At 43.0% G+C, this 20,496-nt stretch overlaps 3 protein-coding genes across 3 annotated transcripts in view; 1 reads left to right on the top strand and 2 right to left on the bottom strand.

The window, feature by feature from the left end:
* Positions 1-6,035, bottom strand: part of LOC126528538 (uncharacterized) — a 31,755-nt gene extending 25,720 nt beyond the window's left edge. Inside the window, exons 1-4 of the mRNA XM_072284534.1 lie at positions 5,672-6,035; positions 4,335-4,574; positions 3,620-3,693; positions 869-1,093 (exon numbers count right to left, since the gene is read on the bottom strand). Coding sequence (XP_072140635.1) covers positions 869-1,093; positions 3,620-3,693; positions 4,335-4,574; positions 5,672-5,870 — 738 coding nt within the window. The 5' untranslated portion in view covers positions 5,871-6,035. The remainder of the gene's footprint in view (positions 1-868; positions 1,094-3,619; positions 3,694-4,334; positions 4,575-5,671) is intronic.
* A 98-nt stretch (positions 6,036-6,133) lies between these two features.
* On the top strand, positions 6,134-15,413 carry caly (ubiquitin carboxyl-terminal hydrolase calypso). The gene is made up of 9 exons (XM_055069105.2): positions 6,134-6,348; positions 6,442-6,526; positions 6,633-6,762; positions 6,850-6,969; positions 7,503-7,751; positions 8,877-9,017; positions 9,417-9,604; positions 11,466-11,622; positions 13,941-15,413. The coding sequence occupies exons 1-9, from the start codon at positions 6,291-6,293 to the stop codon at positions 14,121-14,123; spliced, it is 1,311 nt and encodes a 436-aa protein (XP_054925080.1). The 5' UTR covers positions 6,134-6,290; the 3' UTR covers positions 14,124-15,413.
* A 1,394-nt stretch (positions 15,414-16,807) lies between these two features.
* The window catches only part of stan (Protocadherin-like wing polarity protein stan), a 76,885-nt gene continuing 73,196 nt past the window's right edge, over positions 16,808-20,496 (bottom strand). Inside the window, exon 33 of the mRNA XM_050175905.3 lies at positions 16,808-19,998. Coding sequence (XP_050031862.1) covers positions 19,974-19,998 — 25 coding nt within the window. The 3' untranslated portion in view covers positions 16,808-19,973. The remainder of the gene's footprint in view (positions 19,999-20,496) is intronic.

The raw sequence follows: 20,496 nt of genomic DNA on the forward strand, positions 1-20,496 counted from the left end.
AATCTGCTGTTCCCTTTCACATTTGTGCACTGCATGCATGAATATGAAAGGGAACATGATTCACACATTCTGCATATTTGTGCACCGTCAAGCCCCTCTCCTTGCTCCAGCTCGGACCATGGAAACGCAGCTGTTCCTGCCTCCTGCTCCTACTTTTTCTGTTTGGTCAGTTGCGTAGCTGCGCAGAGTTGCTGTACCCCTCCTTGTGCTGTATGTCAAACACCAAATGGCTTGTTGTTTCCTTATGAACAGATTCATTATTTCATGCACCAATTAATCTTTTGAAATAACCTTTTATCACAGTGTACACCACTTCTTCAGTATCAGCACTTTTAAGCTCACCAACACTTTACGCATGGTTGACACGTAGGACGACTCGTCACAGATCAAGCCACGCCACCAGACAACCGACTTAGCCAAAAAAAGATTACGCAGATTCAATTTACATACTGGAATTTGTGTGAAGCGGCTAGTCAAATGCTATAAATTTGCCCATTTCATTCCTGCGTCTTTGGTGCAAAGGAAACTGCCGCGTATGCTTGCTACATACACATTTTCACACATGAGGCAATCATCTGAAAGAGCTAGTTGACATTAATACAATAGAACCATACAAGCGATTGTGGCTTAATGGTTAAAGCACTGGGCTGCTGTGCTAGGGGACTGAAGTAAGGTCCAACCATCAGTCACGTAATCCAAGCTTCCTTTTCTTTAAGCGTGAGCTGTATGGAAAGACAGCAGCCACAATCGGAAAAGTCCGGGTGGCTACACAAAGAAAGCTTTGCTTCCAAAAAATTAATAAAATAAAATAAAAGGGCCAGATGTAAAGCACCACCAGTAGATGTACACTGGCTTCTAAGAAACATACCCTTATGACGTGGGTGTCACAAGCAATGTACTGGCCAAGCCACTTTCTGGCTTCAGCTAGAGGACTCTCGTAGTTCTGAAGGATGTGATCCACAAGCCCGAGTTCCAGAGCCTCCTCGGCGCCAACTTTTCGGCCCGACGACAGCAGCTTGAGTGCCTCGTGAGCACCCAGAAGCCTCACCAATCTTGTGGTCCCGCCCCAGCCTGGAACAAGGCCCATCCGCACCTGCAAGCCGGGTATAAGTGTTTTTTACTCGCCTCTTCTTCATACTCGGTGACAACCTAGGAATTCAGTACAAGCTCCATGCACAAAACTGTGATATGTGATATGCACTTGCCCTGTGTGCTCCGAAACCCAGTTCCCATGGGACACTGATACTGAAAGAAGTTCTCCACAATGACGTCATGGAAATGAAAAAAAATACTGCACTTACTCATGTAAGACTTGCACAGCTTTTCGGAATCTTCACAGGGACGAATCTTACAGAAGTCTGGTGTATAGATAAGGACAACAGCTGATGAATACCACCTCAAGGTGCCTAGTACAGCGAAAAAGATGGGGAAGACAAACTCATGCTGATCGCAATTAGATCATTATCTTGGTTGTGCTTGTATACTAAGATTGTAAATGTACCCGGTGTTCTTTTGTAGTGTTAACACATTTTAAAAATCGCCTATGGAATATAGCACAAGTCTACTCCTTGGGCAGGATTACTCAACGAGACAGGGATTACTTACATTGGAAATCAAAATGCATAATCGATTAATTAGCAAAATCTCACTAATAAATGTTTAACTACTTACTTGAGCCCACATATTACGATATATGAATTGAATACAGCGACTTCACAAAGCATGTCCACTGGGAACAAATTTTGAAGCTACCACCAGTTTTGAGATAAGTGCTGTCAAACTTGTGGCAAAAATGTACTGTTGTTCCACTTACTTTTTTACAAAAATGCTTTTTTATACATTGAAGCTAAAATTTACTCGAACAACAACGTAATTTCATCGCAAACTTTGAGAATGCATATCTTGAAACTTGTGTCATCCTCATAATTTTATTCGAAGTGGAGTTTCTAATAGGAATGTGACAAAGCGCACTTTCGATTGTGATTAGGCCAGATCGGAATCTCCTTTCTCGGTCATGACTGGCACCTTTTTGCAAGCTGCAGGAGGTAGCTAATCACAGTCAGGAATTTAGACCTGGATCGATTGTGATATGAAGTGTGCCGTGTGAAACCATTATAAGCCACTGGCTACGATTTGCAAATTGCAATATGTGACGTAAAGTTATTGGTAAAACTTTGCTAATTAGTAAAATATTCATTTTGATTTCTCGTGCAAATAATTTCCATCTCTGAGTGCCATCCAGCTCAAGAAGTAGAATTGTACATACATGTCACGGGTGATTTTTCAAAGTTCCGCTAACAATAATAATTAAAAAAAGACGCTATGTGTATTGTCACACCTGCCATAACAGAAACACCTGCTACAACAGTGAATGACATTGCGAATGACGTACGGCATAATGCAAACCCTGGCTACACAGCAAACAGATATTTATTCAAGATTCAGCATCAGTGATCAAGTTTCACTGCATTATTTATTGCGCCTACTCTTGATGTTGCTGCCTTCATCAACAGAGCTATGTCATCGGTTCACTCCCAAAGTATGGCTGTCCTCTTCCTGTAACCGCAGTTCAAACAGACAACACACGCCGACTAAGAATGCCACGAGACAAGCACTGTCCTGTGGCCATCTTCGTCTTCGTGTTATCTTTGCACTGTTGTTACGAAATGCAGTTATACCAACTCGCACAACTTTCAATTCTATCGGTTGCCCTCGGTGTCATCTATGCCGTTAGGTGTTCTAGCAACTTTAAAGCTTTAGGGATGGTATCAACGGATAGCAAATTACATGTATTCAAAATACGAGGGTAAACCAAAAAGTAAAGGCAATTTCGTGTTTTTGACGGAATAAATGAAGGCTGGGTGCGTCGACATCACCCTGTGCCTACTTGGAGTGATGTGGAAGTAGGAGTATCAATCACTGCCTCATTCAGTCGATTGTTGCAGAGAAAAGAGGCCAAAACATATGGATGCATCAATCTACGATTGCGCCATTGAAGAACAGCACGCTGTATTGTCCTTTCCGTGGTCGAAGGGTGTAGAACCAGCGGACATCCACGGTAGGCTGTTTTTGCTTCCCCATCCAAAATACAGTGCTGACCTGGAGCCATTAAATTACCGTACCTATTGCCTTTTGAAGGAAGCACTGCGTGGTCTTTGGTTCAGCTCAGATCACCAGGTCCAACAAACAGTGCAGACATGGCTTCATGAGCAACCAAACATTTCTTCGTGGACGGGATAGAGAAGCTGATTGCACAATATCAAAAGCAGACTGCCATGCAGGATGCATATGTGGAAAGTGTGATACGTACTTCCTGTGTTTAAGTAAAGGACGCTATGTGGAAATTGCCTTTACGTTTTGATTTACCCTTGTAAAACCTTGACATAACTTCTTTTCTTTCACATTTTTTACCATGAAAGCGGGAGTGTGTGGGGGTTTTACATGAGGGCTGGTCTTACATGAGTAAATGTGGCAACAGGCTGGAGCATCTATAAAAATTTTCTTTGAGTTGCACAGTGGTGGTATTGGCAGTCCTGGGTTGTCAGCAATTATAGTTTTTGTTCCATGCTCCCATTACTTGTCGCCGCAAGCTTGTTACAATGTCCTCAACAAAACCCACCTGAACAAACTGAATTTCAGCCCCAGGTACTATGATGCGAAAATCACAGGCTGTTGTCAGCTCAGCTCCTCCGCCTGAAAGGCATCAAAAGTGATGTTTGCAGCAAGATGAAGAAAGATACAAGGCTAACCATAGTCAAAGCGTTTCTATGAGCTGTGACTAGTTCCTTTATGACAAGAAATGATTCTGCAATCTTGCAAAGCAATAGTTCTATCCTGAGGTTTCTTCAACTGTATGGTCGATGACAACATTCGTAATGTTGGCAAAACAATTCCTCTTAATAAATTCGCTTGTGGTTGTACGACTATAGTCTAGAGACTACAGTAACATCTGGAAAGCTTGAAGGGCATGTTTCTGACTTACATCACACTAAGGCAAAAAGAAAATGGGAAAGGTAGGGACAAAAGAGGTAGATGATGGCAACGGGTGGACCTCATGGTAAAACAAATGCATGATGTCACACAGATGTGGTAGCAATGCTTCTGGCTAATACAGAGTAGCCAGCAAAGCCTCCGCACCCTGCATTATGTGAGTTGCTGTTTTAGCCACTGGCATGTTTTAACCGCCAAGTAGCTCCTGCAAGGCGCTAATCATTTGCCTTGGTGTCATCTTATGACAACAGTCCAAGGCAGAAGTCTCATTATCCTGTTATCATGTGGACACATGCAACATTTTGTAGACTGCAATACGTGAATGGATGCATGTCCAAACATACCTAAGGCCCTGCCTTGGATCAGGGCTACACTAATGAGAGGCAGCTCCCGGAGACCCATTAGAGCTGAATGCATGATGGTTGCCATCTGGGCGCCCAGCTCTGGTGTGTTCAGTGCCTTCATCATGTCAAGGTCACCACCGGAGCAGAAGACGCCGTCGCCACCATAAAACACGAGACCTTTGCCTTCCTTCCAAGACCGCAGCTCAGTGACAACATCGTGTAGCTGTAGCATCATGTGCCCTGAAAGCAAGCAGCCAAATGTGACATGTACAAACAGCTGATACGAATTCTCGTATTTGTGTATATATAACGCATTTCAATTAATAGTCGTGCCCGTATGAAATCAGTCTGCTCTCTCTGCTCAACAATCTTGTGAGGTATGTAAGAATTCTAGAGTTTCAATGTGATATTTTTTTAGTGCTTTGTGAAATGCAGCATGCTTCTACATTAATGTCTTTTACAACATTTTATGAAAAAAAAAAAGAACATGTTGTGGTAAAGGACAACATAGTATCAGCATAAATTCAAATGCAAACAAGTCGAAAATGACTACAGTGTATTGTTTCACTTCCTTATTCGCTTGCATTTGTAAATGAAGCTCAATTTATTTAGGCCCCAAAACGTAAATCTGAGACTGCAATACTTGGAAACCAGCTATGAAGTGATTGCATGTGTCGTCCCTCCTGTGTATATAATTACATGCAACGGCTGGGTGTCCTGATCAGCATTTTCTTCGCATATTAATTTGTGCTGGTGGCGGTATAAGTAAATGTATGTTGATTCACACACGGGCCTGTAAAAGATACAGCTGCTCATATAGACTATGTAAGATGGCTAGTGCAGCGCAGGTGTTTGAAGTACCGGACAGTCAATGTTCAAGTCCGGTGTTGGAATTTTACAATAGCTATAAATATTCCTGACAGCTAGCTCGTGCATGAGTGCTTCTGCCGTTTCGACACGGAACACCGTACTCTAGAGCACATCATGTAGACCCATAAGCGGTGCAGCCATTGCTACTGCACAAGTACAGCATTGTGCATGCAACTGTGCTGCTATGTTGCTCAGGGCCGAATACCGGTTAAAATGTGTGCCCAGCTAGTCTGCTGGCTTGCGGCGCTCGAATTATGAAGATATGGTCTCAGGCGGCGGTTTCTAATGAGACAGTTACTGCGTGTAAGAATAATATTAAACAAAGCGCACTGCCCAATGCTGCTTTAGTGAGCAGTATGAGTAGGTACGAGCCGGGTGCAGCTGCGAGAGCCATATGCATGGGAGACGTAGCACATTCCGATCTAGTCACGTCGTAGCCAGATGGGATTCGAAACAACTTAACGCACCGGAAAACGAGTTTCTCTTCGTAGGATTGCTGAAGTAAACTTCAGCGATTCCCGTATGGTCATCCTTTGTCAGCTGAACGGTGCCGCCCTTGAAAGCTGAAAATCTTGATCGAAGTTCATCCGATAACGTTGCCAAACGCCTGGCACCAGGCACATTTTTAACACCTAGCCGGGAAAACAGCAGACCAGCGAACTTCATGGTGACTGGTTGTCCATCGAATGGTTACGTTCAAACTTCAGTACTAACGTACGTTAGTTGCTAAAAGGCTAAAATGCGTGATGCGCCCGTAAAACACACGGTCGAAACAGTTAGCAGTTGATGGTAGCAGTCGACAGTCAGGCATGCGAAACGGATGCGTGCGCCGCTGCGGCTACTAAAGGATGAGAGAGCAACCACCCGCGTGTGCTCTGAAAATACAGGCCGCTGCCGTCACATCTGGGGCGCTTACACGTTTTTGGTCAACCACAATGTGCGCTGCTCGACGGTGAAAACGCAGTCGCAGGCATGTGGCAACGACAACCACACCAACGGCCAAGTATTCAATCGGCTTTTATTACTGGCTGATTGTTTGTCAGCATGTTGTTGTTAGCCGTCGACAGATAACTGGTCATCGGAGCGATGCCCGTAGATCTCAATCGTCTCGCCGATGGCTGGCTTGAACTTGAAAGCGACCCAGGTAACATATGCGCGTGCGGCGAGTTGCAATCGACGTAAACATTGATTGCGGTTATTGACGTCGTCGTATTTTCCGGCTCCGTCGCATTTGCAGGTTTGTTCACGCTTCTGCTGGAAGATTTTGGCGTGAAAGGCGTACAAGTGGACGAGATATATGATCTTCAGAAATCCATAGAAGGGTGAGCGTTTTCTTAGCATCATTTGCGCGAGCAAAGCACGGGCTGCCATGTAGCGGCTGGCGGTAACACGACATGGAACGTTTCGTTTCACACTGTTGCTCCACAGGCCTGTGTACGGCTTTATATTTCTCTTCAAATGGATCGAAGAAAGACGGTCGCGGAGGAAAGTCGTCGTCCAGGAGGAAAAGTTTGTCGAGAAAGAGGAAATCGTCAATTCCATCTTTTTCGCGCACCAGGTAAACATACGATCATGAATGTGTGCATCTGTTGCAGTAGCGTTGGCACACATGACACGCTTTCTTACCCATCTCTTCTGGTTGCAGATTGTTCCCAACTCGTGCGCCACGCATTCTCTCCTAAGCATTCTGCTCAACTGTTCCAAGATATATTTGGGTTCCACTCTCACAAGGCTCAAAGAGTATACGCGAAACATGGACCCCGAGGTAAGAGGGCACCTGGTTAAAAAAAAAAAAAAAGCGCTTGTTAGGTTTCTTGTGGCGATGACACGAGACGTGCCCCTGCTTTCAAGGCATGCACATTAACTTCCGCGTTTTGTCTTCAAATGTACATACGACAGACTTGCCTTGTTTGCAGTGTTTTGGTTCTTACATCTTCCTGCTTTGAACAATCAGCGGCTGTCGCTATGAAGCAGTTTTTTTTTCTTTTTGGCAATGAGTGATGTGTACACACGTTATTGAGAGATTGCCATCAATGAAACACTTCTTCACTACATCATTATGAAACTGTTGCATTCATATTGGTGTGCACCTAATTAACCACTTCATCACGAAATCCTTGCTTGGCCAAGACAAAGCAGAAGTTGATTGTACTTCTTTTGATAACACAATAAATTATATAATCAGAATACTCACAAGTTCATGGCTTGATGCTCATTATGGAAGCCTTTTAACAGGAACTTGTTCATGTCATAGCATCGCATGGTACTAAAATTAAGGCCATAATGTTTTTGATGCAGAACAAGGGCTATGCCATTGGCAACACTCCCGAGCTGGCAAGGGCACACAACACACATGCCAAGCCAGAGCCCAGGCAGCCCCAGGAGAAGCCCCACGGCGTGCCCATGGGTCGGACCATGGAAGCATTCCACTTTGTCAGCTACGTGCCCATTGATGGCCGCCTTTATGAATTGGACGGCCTGAAACCATACCCTATAGACCACGGGCCATGGCTTCCTGGGCAAGACTGGACGGACAAGTTTCGCATGGCAAGGATTTCTTTGCTCTTCTAAGTCATCAACAGTGGCCAAACAACAATGTACTTGCAGACGCCAAACAAGGTCTCAGGTTGAAGACAGCATTTTAACGAGGAGGCTTGTCTTTTCAGGGCAACAACTATTGTTCTTGATTGATTAATTGGTGTGAGCTTAAATATGAATATTTATCAAATTGTTTTTCAATATTTCACTATGTCAACTGTGCGTAATCAAACATAAAATTGGGACAGAGGTATGAGAAGTTTCATGCCCGCAGGCTTTGTACATAGCGGAGCAGGCTATGTTTCTCATGGAGCCAGGATTTTCCAGCTAAAACGCGGCGATTCGAATTCTGCGAAATGCCCTGTGTAGGAGAACTAACTGCTGATTTGTTCCTGATGCCCCATTTGTGCTTTTTATAAAAAGTGCTTCATGATGTGCGTTGTCTTGACAGATACTCGCTAACATGATGAATACTAGGATGTGAACATCATTTTACATGAATTATGAAAGCGGCTGCTTATTATTCGAAAAGTATTCAATACCATATTTAATGTAGATAACATGAACATGAATATAATGCGAGGGGACACAAGGGGACATTCCTCAGAAAAGAAAAAACGTTTTTGTTATGATTATAACATCTTTTTATTAAGTCTTTGTCACTGTCGTCGAGAACAAAATCGCCTTTGCTGCCAAAGTTATTTGAGAGGCATCGCATCAAGAATGCCCGTCGTACAATTAAAAACAGCTCTGTACGTGGTAGTGCCTCTATACCTATACTGGCTTAGCCCACTGTGGTTTGACGCGCCGTAAATAAATTTAATTGAGATAAAGAAAGTGTTATATTTGTGTCAGGAACATGACTATAACGCAGGACATGTTCTGATGTGGGGAATTCTGGGTAAGAACTCGCCTTATATATGTGCAAATATGGTATTTGATTTGATTCGCTTCTGGAACTGTTCTGTCTATATTTGATTCAGCCTCAGAAATTACTATTTGTGTTACAGCTTGCAATGTTCTTAAGGATACACATAGCAAATGGTCATATTGTTCTGGCAGGTTATTTGGTTGACACAGACAAGACCTGACATGTACACCGGTTTCAACAAGCCAACAAACACGTTTTTTCAGGTCATTACTGAGAGACTCGGTGGTGGAGACATCCGCTTTAACCTCATGGCTGTCGTTCCTGACCGGAGACAGGCTTACGAACAGAAGCTGCGAACACTGAGGACAAATCGTGGCATCGTTTTAGAAGCCCTTCAGCAAATGGTATGCACCCCTTACCTTTGTTATCTGTTTCAGTGCTATGCTGTCTATTCATCAGGTTTGCTTGGGACAGCATTAGCTGTTTTAGTGGAGAATGCTGTCTCAGAACAGCAAAGCAAGCTTTCAATGTAAAGCCATACCAGCTAGCTCGGTATAACCCTACTCCTAGGAACTGCATTTCTTGCAACCATTCTTTGGCGTTGATACTGTTATTTTTCTGCCCTGTCTAACATTGGCACTAATGTGTGTCCATTAGACTGCAATGAACTTACTTAGTGACAAATCTTATCGGTGGGAACAGTAGTAGGCCTGTAGTCAGTGAACAGTGAACCTTAGTGCTTCGAGCATCACTGCACGATCGCCACACTCCCCTGTAAGCCTCCAGTTCCGTGAACGTTACAGGTTCGCGAGCAACCAGCGCTCGATGGCCACAACTATGCGAAGAGCCCCCTCATGGAGGCGCACTCCCCTGCACCCAGCTCGGGTTCTTCGAGCACAGACACTGCGTCCGAGGTGGGCAGTGCGTTCAACTCTCCCGTACGAGGTTCGCCACCGGGTGCGTCACCACCGCCACAGCCAGTCACATCTCCGCAGCAACAACACACGCTGCAGCAGCAGCAGCAATCAACAGCGCAGCAGGCGGCAGCACACCAGTCCATAGCACCGCAGTCCTCAGGCAAGTTGAGCTGTCTTGCGGGGCCTCACTGAAGTAATGCATCCACAGGCATGAACATTGTTGTAAGGCAGCATGTAGAAGGGGATGCGTTTGGAGAGAGCAGCACTCTTGATACATGGGCGTCAGTGCCAGGCCTGAGCGGCCTGCCGACGAAGGCTGCCATGTGCCGGGACCTTCGTCAGCGTGAAAACTGTTGCGTGAATACCCCAGCTTCGCTGTGAAACTTTCTTGCCGATTTGAGTATGTGAACAGAGAGTCTGCATTTGTGATTTTTCTGGCATAGTTGCCACAGTAAATAATAATACTTTTAATAATAAAATTGGCTGATCCCATGCATATGGTGGATGAAAGCAAAGCTTTCTTAGTTGTTTACTGAAATGTCTTCCTTTCTTGTTTACTTCTATGTGGCTCAGCATTCCTTTCTCAATGCACGCTATGGTCCCATTTTGTTTCCTTTACCTCTTTCTCCACACTCAGCAGTTTGTGATGCTGACTTCTTGACATCTCTGTAGCCGACGTCTTCAATTTTCTGTTGCCGACTTCTTCATTTCTTGCCTCTTGTTCTGCTCGTCTGCCCATTCTGAGGGATTGGCCAAGAATGTTCGCATACCTAGCTCTGCGTGTCCAGTGGCCTAAGTTGTCTGTTCAGACTCGTACCCATTGGCCCATGCTCTATGACCGGCAGGACAGTAGCAGCCAGCAACCCCAAAGTGGGAGGGAAGAGGCAACAAATGCTTTGCTTTAATAACAATAATAACATAATGTTATTTCCATCTCTAACGTTGTGATGGCGGAGGCAGGAGAAAAGAAGTGATTGTTTGGTGAGGACTGCACACTGTTTCTCATATTTGTGTTGTCGTGCTGTATTTACGTATTGGTTTCATGAAGCGCAGGCACCTGGTATATCAACTGCCATGGCAGTTTTACTTCAGGCATTGCTATTGTTATTGTTGTGTGTTGTAATTGAATTTGATGCTTTTATGTATGGAACACGTAACATATATACTAATGTCTGGAATTCTAACTTACACAGTATGCTTAACTTGGGCTTGTATTTAGCCTCAAGAAGAGACAGGAGTGTGTATGAAAAACACATCAGAGTTAACAAGTGTAAATGGTTTCAAGGATTGCACAAGACATTCCATGTAAATAAATTTCAACACTAACTTGTTCAGTTATACTTTTTAACGTGTTCACTGAGGCAGCACTTTTTGAAGTCTTGATTCCTGTGTGTCATGACCCACCAGTGAGTCACCCGGAAGTTGTGCTTCCTTTAAAACTTCCTCAAGTTGTAGAGAGATGGCACCACGACTCGCCAGACCAGAAGCAACAAGAATTTATCCTCTCCATTGATTTCTAGCAAAGACATCGCTTGCACACTGGAGGAAAGCCTTGCACATCCACACAGCGGGAATAACTACCGTGACTCAAGCCGCATTGAACGTGTTGTAATTTGTGTGCGTTTGTTTTTTAATGTGTCAGCATTAGAACTGTCAAGCGAACGAAAAATCGTCTGTCTGCTTGTGTACGGCAAAGATGGGGAGAGGAGGCAGCGCGCTGTAACGTGGCATAGCACTGTTGGCACTCAGCCGTCAGCAGCTCCACTTCAAATTTGCATTAGTGGCTGCGTTTGTGTTCTGTGTGCTGTATAATTAGTTGTAACGATGGACGCCATGCCTTCTACATGGGAAAACCAATGCTAATGCATTACAGTTGCAGGCATCTCATTGATCTCTCCATCGTTTTCTTTTTTCTCTTACCACAGGGGCAGCAAGTAGTGGAGAAATAGACCGGCTCGTTGTGGTGAGGCTAGGAGAGGAGCACCCATTTGCACCGCATGACTTGCTGGCTCTGCTGAAGACAGTCGAGGCCGAGATCAATGCATGTGAGAGTGCACTCAAGGACGAAGTCGACAAGCGGCGCAAATATGTGGTGAGTGCTCTTTTGAGCATTGACCAGACCATTTGTACTTTCATAGCAGCCACTGTGGCCAAAACTGTGCAGTATCTTCAGTATACTTTAAGAGCACAGAATGATCGTAGAAGTGAAGTGGTGTATTGTGGCAAGGAAGGCCTGTTTGCAGTATTTATGGATGTGATTTGTAGTGTGACAGCTCATAGCTGTAACTTAGTCGAACCTCAATATAACAAACCCTGATATAATGGATAATTGGATGTAATTAAGTAAATAACTTTTTATCAATAATATTATCATGTAAAGAATAAATGTCTATAACAAATGTTGAATGTAATAAAATAATTTTTATGTCGGACGCGACTTTGTCGTAATGCGATTTGACTGAATGAAAGCGGCAAGGGTAGTTGCTTGATTAGAGAAATAGTACTAACATTCTTCTACAGCACTTCAATGCAAGGAAAATATTTTACAGCACCGGCTGCTGTCATATTGTGCTGTTAATATTGAAGGCCTGTTGCAAGGAAACTGACTAAACTGGTCATGTATATGAGTAGCATATACCGTTTAAGCAATATTGGTAAAGCTGCAGTGCTGGTAATTGTCTACCTTTTAAAACAGCCTTTAAATATCACCTAAGCAGATAACACTGAGACCTAGTGGTTAGCGGATATGATACCAAATCTTGGAGCATGGTCTGCAAGATCGTCAGCACAATACAGATGCTGCTCAATTTCGGAGTTTATGCCTGGTGTTTCTCAGCTTTCTGGGTTCTGCATCATTTCCAGACAGTGGGAACGACAATGTGTTCTTTCTTTCATTGTTTATTATTTATTGTTCAGTTTTGGCATGACAAATGTTTATTTTTGCTAGTTTTTTTGTGATGCATCCTCATGTTTCAGTTGTCACTTTTTGCTGAGTGGCTGCTCTATGCTGACACTATCCGAAACTAGGCTTTCGACGTGGCTCAAAATTTCACTGCAGTGGGCCTCTGAATGAAGTCTGAGGCAATGCCTGCGCACTTTGCTAAGTAGCATCAGAGATTAGGCAAACCGACAACTTAGTGGCCGATTCTCTTGAGTGCTTGAAGCGCAGGTTGGAAAACTTCTTAGTAACTAGAAGCTCCGGACCAAACTTGTGGACTGACAGCAACATGCTGTTTAGTCACTCATGACCATTGATCTTCGATTTGTCTTTAAATAATTAACCTGTTACCCGGAAATTAATGAAATTAGAGTTTTGAATTAATACTTTATCTATGTAAACTGATTTAGTGTTTCCTTTTATTATCCTTTTAAGCATCAGAGTATGTTCAACTACATGATCGGCACATTAAAGAGATACTGAAGGGAAACACTGAAGTATGTTTGTTGGTTACGCAGTAATTCGTTGATTATTAGAGGAGAAAATGAAGGTCAAAGTTCGGTTTTTCAAATATCATGCTGAAGCCTCAGCGTCTGTGTAACATAAAAAATTTCAAGGCATCTATCCGTATGTGGGCCGTTGCAGCTGAGTAAACGTTCTTAAAACTTGCCGAATTCGGTCTTTGGCTTTGTTATATGAAGTCCATATTTAACAATAAGGAATGAATTAGGCAGGCCTTTGTAGGCGGCATCTAAATCCATCACATCTCGGTGAGCTGGAATTTCAAGGTGGCATTGCCGCCCGTCTTTCCTTTTTACGCTTTTTTCTGTATAATAGTGGCTTTTTTGGTACTGTAGAAGGGTAATTTACTAACACAGCTCAAATAAATTTTTTCTCTTTAGCTTCCATTTAAAGAATCCCGGATGGTAAAAATATATCCAGATCTGCGATTCCTTCCATGTAATAATTGTCATATTGTGTAACACAGTAGTACGAGATTATATATTAATTATTATTATTATTACTTATTAATTACTTGATGCATGCCTATATCTTTCTTTAATATGTGACACGCAACTTGATAATAAATGCAAGCAACTGAGGGAAGTCCCTGTTGCATGCTATGTACGAAACTGAGTCCAGACAAAGTATAGGGCAATGTATGCAGTAGTACCCGTGATTCCCACGCTAACGCCATATTTTCCTCAATAATTTTTGTGGGAGACTGACTACAACTGTCATCGCCGTGGAATGGCCACGTAGACAGTGTACATTATAATATGGAAAACAGTGCAAGAAATGTGACAAAATATTGTTAAGGAAACAGACGACACAGTTACCTGTGTCGTCTGTTCCCAGAACCTTTTGTCCCTTTTTTGTGCCGTTTGTCACATTACATGGTCATAACAGCAGGCTTGGCTAACAACCATTCTGATTCACGTTAAAGTGTTCTTGGTACCACTTCTGCACAGGTGGACGACTGCCGGCGAACGCACAACTACGACCAGTTCATCTGCACCTTCCTGTCGATGCTGGCCGAGCAGGGAAAGCTGGCCGACCTGGTGGAGCAGCAGCTTCAGCCCAAGCGTCGTCTGCTCGCCAAGCAGCCTGATCGCAAACGGCGCCCGGCGGCCAAAGCCAAGCGACGGCGCTGACGTGTGGTGCACGTCATCTGTTGGACCCTTTCGCACGGAGTTCTCTCTTTGTACAGCCACCTGAAGACGCACGTGTCCGCTGTTGCATTTCTTACACGTCTGTCTTAAGTGACGGCACCGACAAGGCGAAGCGTGTGCGTGTTGTCCGTTTTGCTTTGGCCGGATCCTGTCGTCTGTTGGTTGTGCATGGTCACCTAGAGGAAGACACTGCGACCACCATAGCATTTACGTGTCTGTTGCAATTAGTTTAAGCCTGAGTGACTGTTCTTACAAGTCCACATGGCAGGTCTGTATGTTTTGCGACAGAACCCCACTTTGTTTTACACATTGTGGACCAGTGTAAAAAGGAATGGTGGATTTGTTTTCTTGACCATTATGCCCCCTTGCTTCTTACAGAGAGATTAATCGCATCATAGTTTGTGATAAAAAGTATAAAACAGTTTTACATTGATTACACGGCTTACAGTAAAATGAGTCAAATCATAGTTTGCGAAATAAATGCCTGAGATAATTTTACATTGATTACATGGCTTACAGTAAATTAATCGAATCATAGTAATTGCACCATAGTTTGCGACACACTGAATTACATGGCACCCTACATCTTCGTTATAAAATAAATTCTTATACTTTTACGTTGCAAACTATGATGCCGTGTCACACTTCCTTGAACACCATAACTACTTATCATGCGTCAGTGAGCCATGTTACGGCTCGTACTTCTGCAATAATTATTTGAATATCCTTCTCATATTGGCACTCCCTGTATAGTTGCTCCGACAGCAACAGGCTGGCACCTCGATTGCTTGTGTATGCCGTCTGTCACGAGAGTGTTCTCAAGCAGTGCGTGTATGTATGCGTGTATGCACACATTGGTTGGCATTTCCGGCGAGTACTACCGCCGTCCCCGCCAGTGCTCTTCTTTGAAGCCACATCGGATTTTATTTTGTCAGAACTGGGGCATTCAACCACCATCACGGGTTGCTGCTTACTTGACATTAGTTCGAACAGCAGCCAACAGATGTAGCAAAACTAATAACCGTTCATTAAAAATGTGATAACTTTGCTCATATGTGGTGAAGCAAGGGGTCTCTTTACCACCCTTTTTTAGCCGCAGAAGGGCCACATCACCGCATTTTCGCAGTACGGTTATTAGTTGTACTGCATCTGTAAATCTTTAACTGTCTTGCATCACGAGTGCGTAAAGGAGGCGCAGCGAGTGGTTTAATTCATTTGACAACCTGACTGGACCTGTTTCTTGCTTTCGATTAAAGTTTTGCTAGCCCATGCTTTAAGTGTTCCTTTTTTTATTATATCCCTGAAATAGAATGTAAAATGGCAAAACGTGATCACAAGTCACTTCTGCAAAATTATACTGAATGTACATCAGAGGCATGAAAAACAAGTCATGGATTGGTCAAAAATGTGTAGATAGAAATGTGTTCATGCTTGTTGGCAGTTTTCATCTCTGCCTATTGTTACAATAGTGCTATAATGTATCTGTCATTAAAGAAATCTGCCAGGCTGGTGTAAGCTAGTAATATAGCTTAATATAGTAATGAAATTAAAACTACTGCATGCATTCTCTCTAATGAGCATACTGAAGCTTACGGAAGTGTGTTGGATGGTGCGTGGGCTATATTAAAAGGACAGTAAACAGAAACACGTCACTTTAGTCTGATGACGTATTCTTATGAAACTCCTTTGTTCATTTCGCAGTAAAAGGTTGATAACTAGAAATTCCATTTCTTAATTTCGCGCCGAAACTCCAGCGCCAGTGTGAAGTTGCGGATTTCAAGGTAATTTTTTTTCCATATTTGGGTCCTTTTGTCCGGGCGAAAGTACTTGAAACTTCCCAATTTCAGTCATTGGCTCTTTTGGAGCACAATTTAGTCCTTGTTAACCAATAAAAGATAAACTACCCTAATAAATCAGATTATAGGTTGGCCCGGAACATAGGTTGACTCCTGACCTTGGCCGGATGGCGACTCACAATGTGCTGAAGACTGCTATATAAGACTAGGAGCAACATTAGCTGCGTTTCCTGTTTGGGGGGAGAGGGGGGGTGAACCTCAACCTGTATTCCGGTTTATACGGTAGGCTGGAGCCACCCGTCCTTAGTTCTCGTCTCTTTTTCTGACTTATCAAGCCTACCCTCATAGTAAGAGAGGCTTTTTTTTGGTATTGTGGAAGAGTAATTTACCAACACAGTTGAAATAATTTTGCTCTTTGGCATCCCATTTTAAACTTGTTTCTGTTCTTGTGGCCTGTCAATCGTGGCAGAGTTAGGATCTTCTCTGGGTGACTGTACGAAGCGGCATGCTATTTCTCACATTTGCTTGCTCTTTCTTGAGCAGCATGCGTCAACCAAAAAAGGTATTAAAGAGCTTGCGGAGGCTTTTTCTCGGCGACTGCAATTCGTACAACGTTGACAATAGAGAGTTTTAGATTAGGGGACATAAGCGGCTTGCGTCCTCTAATCTAAAGCTCTCTAATCCCCAAGGCAACTGTAGCGGCCTCTTACTTGTCGTGATTACATTGTCGTGATTACAATGAAAAGGGAAGAACCACTTTTGATGGAACAAACATTTTCACAGTCGTAGCCCACTCTTGAGTACAATCTATGACCATGAATTACACTCCTCAAAGCAAAGGTAAACATTTAACCCGCATGAATAACCGTATAAAACAACAGTCAAATTTTTATATGCAGTCATATGTAGATGTAATGAATCACCGGATGAAACAAAGCAAACAAAGCAAAGTGTTTTTTGCTTACATTATTGTATGGGGAGTATTCTGCTTATGAGGAATGTATTTCTGTGTCAGATCCAAATTTGTTATGACGAACTTCTACTGTATAAGTCCAATTTCCAGCCTAAAGTAAGCTCCAAGAATAGTTTTGATTTGCTCAGTCATCGCTACTCTTTCTGCTGTCCCTTGTTGAAGTACGCTGCGGCTTCGCAGAGTGAATTAACGTGCAAATTTTGCCTTTGGGTGTGGCTTCACGGCAGTGATGAGTGCATTGCTGTGAAGACTTGCTCGCTGCAAAAACAACTGTGAAAGAAAAGCTTCTGGGTAACCGACACCTAATTTAAACATTTTAGTTTTTCATTGTGGGTTATACGCACAGGAACATGGCAGGTGGCACAGCAGGGGTCAGGATTTAAAAGGTTACCTAACAGGTAAATGACCAGCAGTTAGAAACAGCTTCACAATGTTTTAGCAAACTACTAATGCCCGCTCTGAATTAAGTGCTTGCTGGGTAATTATGATGACCATTATTGGAAATACAGTGAGGTAGAAGTGTAAGCTATAATCATAAATAAAGCCGTTTTTCTTTCTTTTTGTTAAAATGGTGAGTGCAATTGTGCATAAAAGTGAATACAGACTTGTACATCACTTGCCAGCGCCCATTCTGCAGAATGAATTTCTACAGAGCGATGATGAATTGGTGAGCGGTAAAGCTGGTTTGCATTTGAATCCTGGGCTATCTGTGATGTCTACAGTTTTTTTTATTGCACTTACAGTGTTCTTTAGATCACTGCATCAGTCAGCTTCCACAAGCATACTGTGAAAGGTCTCAGTTTTGGAGCTTGTTTGTAATTGTCGTAATGACAATAATTCTATTACTTTTGATTGGCACCCTGTTTAGGGCAAAATTGATTTCAATAGAATACAGGCACAGTTACCGATTGACTTTTGAGACTCCCGAGTCAAATTCAGAGGATGTCTCAATTGTAAGTGCTTTTTGCCACTGGCGAGCTGCCCCTACTACTATTGTGTTCATAACTTTGACTGGTTGCCATCTTGATAATTCAGATCTAGCAGCAGTACTACCACCCACTCTAGAGAATCATTGTGTAACGGCAACTAAAATTTCAGCTGCCGCTACATAGGCATTTCAAAGGTAAAACCATGGATATTTCTGTTTGCGCCATAGGTCATCCAAACTGCGACTATAGGGCCGAGAGCTTGTTCACGGTGTTCCCACGGAACAAGCTCTCCTATATCTTTAATAAACTGTGAATGCGTTAAATAACAATTTTTAGTGCTTTTCACAAAATTTTAGTATTTGCTAGTTTTTGACTCCAGTACTTTCTAAATAAAGTTGGCATCCGTGCTAAGGTATGCAAACGGGCACAACAGATGTGGAGTGGTAAATGTGATTATCTCAAATTTTGCATAGTAGGGACTCAATTCAGGTCATCTTGGAAGTAGGCTGAAGGCACCACTTTCTCCGCAACAGTTCTTTCAGAGCACAGCTCTTCGGCGCCCGTTCCTGCTGCGAGCGTCAGCATCATACTTGATAACCGAGTGAACGAGCACAGCGAAAAATGGAAGCGAACGCGGAGCACAGCTCAGACGGCAATGGCGAAGAGAGTGCGAGGAGGAAAGCGGAGGAGGAGGGTGCAGCGGCAACATGAGGTGGGAAGCGGAGGAGGAAGGTATGGTGAAAGCATGAGAAGAAAAGTGTAGTGCCGTGCAAGGCAGTCGGTGCGGCAACGACGGCTATGAGATGGCACCAGAGTAGTGCGTGTCTGTATGGAAACAAAGCACTGCATGAGTGCAGGTTTCTCTGCAGTTGCTACTGTGAAATGCGCCCACGCCTCACCCACGTGCTGCCTCTCGCGATCTCCTGATTAGCGAGGTAGTCGCACCACTCTTCGCTCCGTCCAAAATATAGTGAAATGAAAACACGTACAGAGCTGCACTCAAATTTCACATTGCGAGTATCGTAATCACGGGTGAAAAAATTTGTTTCTTCTCTCTAATATAAGAACTTAGCTTTGTAAAAAAATGGCTTCCAATGTGTTGCTAGAGATGCTCCAGGTGACCAGGCACATGTGATATCTGCTTTTGCCTTTCTTCTTGTTGAGGTCGGGGTTTGCAAAAAATGCCATAAAGAAACACATGCATAGTATAATCGAACCTCTATATAACAGACACAGATATGACGAAGGTAACATCTTGCAGCATGTAACGAATATTTGGGTATAGTCAAGGTACTTTCATGTTAGATGCGCCTCCATTACAGCAAGGTTCGACTAGCTGCACCTGTGTAACAGGTGCAGCTATATATATATATATATATATATATTATATGTTCTTGTCTCATTCTCCATGAAATGGAGACACACTTAGCTTGAACTTTGTAGTGTCTGCACACTGTTGCATGGTTGTAGCCTTGACACGGGCACTAGGGGCTAGAAAAAGAAATTAAAATAAGTTTGAATCATAATAACACCTTCTAAACATGTGATGTGTGAAGTAATTAACCTTTGAATGATTAAGCATTGGCAAGATTAAAAACATGTGTCAACGTACTCGGCGCCAGCTTTGTCCATAGCCATCAATAGAGTGTTCGCTGTTTCGTGGTCAACTTTAATGTCAATTTCTCATTTCGAACTTCAGATGCAAATTTATGCAAATATTATTTTCAGAGAAAAGCATTTCCAGCATGCACCTGTGTGACATTTACATTTCCTTGTGAACTTTGTATATATAAATGGGGGAAGGGCAGTGCTTCTCACAACCACTTCTACTACTACCATGTGGTTTTTATTGGCTTTTTTTATTTCTTTCTGGGCTGTTGTATAGGGCCCTTCTTGAGTTTGTGTGTGTACAATGCATGTATATCATGTGAAAGCGACGATGATGGATTGGTCCCAAAGTGGATGGAATGTGAACATTTGTTTTTCCCCCCCTTCCCGAGGTCATGGGGGTCACGAGGTCATCATCTTGACCTTGCTAGTCTGTCGCTGCCTTGCCACACGTTTGTTCCTGTTGTTGCCGTCTTTATGTACAGAGTTGGGAGGCAAGTGAAACAGACGCTGCCCTGAGATCTTTCTATACGGACGTTTCATTGCTGTCCCTGGAAAGAAAAAAAAAAGGTGGCTTAAAAATGTGGAAATAAAGAATGCTGTCAGAACTCTTGATTTCAATTGTTTGCTTCTTGGTATTGCCTTCTTTTGCGACTCTTTTATTTTCTATTTTTTTTATCACACTTTCTACCTTATTTGTTGTTGTTGCTGTTACAATACTTGGTAGTTTAGAAGAAGTTCTTGCTGGGCTAGTTGGTGCATTGCTTTGAAGAACCAAGTTGCGCAACTTGGTTTTTCAAGACAATACTTAGTGTTTTTGTATTGATCGATCTGAATTGCATTTATTTTTGTATTAGTTGAATATATCTATATCCACTTCTGCTAGGGCCTCCTGATGGCCTGCAGTATTCTCTAAATAAATTTTTAAAAAATATGGGAAATGTGTCGAATTTTGCTATAACACTGGTACAAGTATGGAAGGATGCTGGATGCAAGAAGCCAAATGTAAAAGGGGCTCTACAACACATAATGAAAAACCTGCTTTTCAC

The sequence above is a fragment of the Dermacentor andersoni genome, chromosome 9 (assembly GCF_023375885.2).
Source record: "Dermacentor andersoni chromosome 9, qqDerAnde1_hic_scaffold, whole genome shotgun sequence".
Taxonomy (NCBI): Eukaryota; Metazoa; Arthropoda; class Arachnida; order Ixodida; family Ixodidae; genus Dermacentor; species Dermacentor andersoni.

What these genes read in the sequence shown, in the direction of transcription:
- caly (XM_055069105.2), top strand. Translation starts at nt 6,291, where the DNA reads ATGCCCGTAGATCTCAATCGTCTCGCCGATGGCTGGCTTGAACTTGAA. An exon ending in CCATCTTTTTCGCGCACCAG is followed by an intron (nt 6,763 to 6,849) that starts GTAAACATACGA and finishes TTCTGGTTGCAG; the next exon opens with ATTGTTCCCAACTCGTGCGC. An exon ending in TAGAAGCCCTTCAGCAAATG is followed by an intron (nt 9,018 to 9,416) that starts GTATGCACCCCT and finishes TGAACGTTACAG; the next exon opens with GTTCGCGAGCAACCAGCGCT.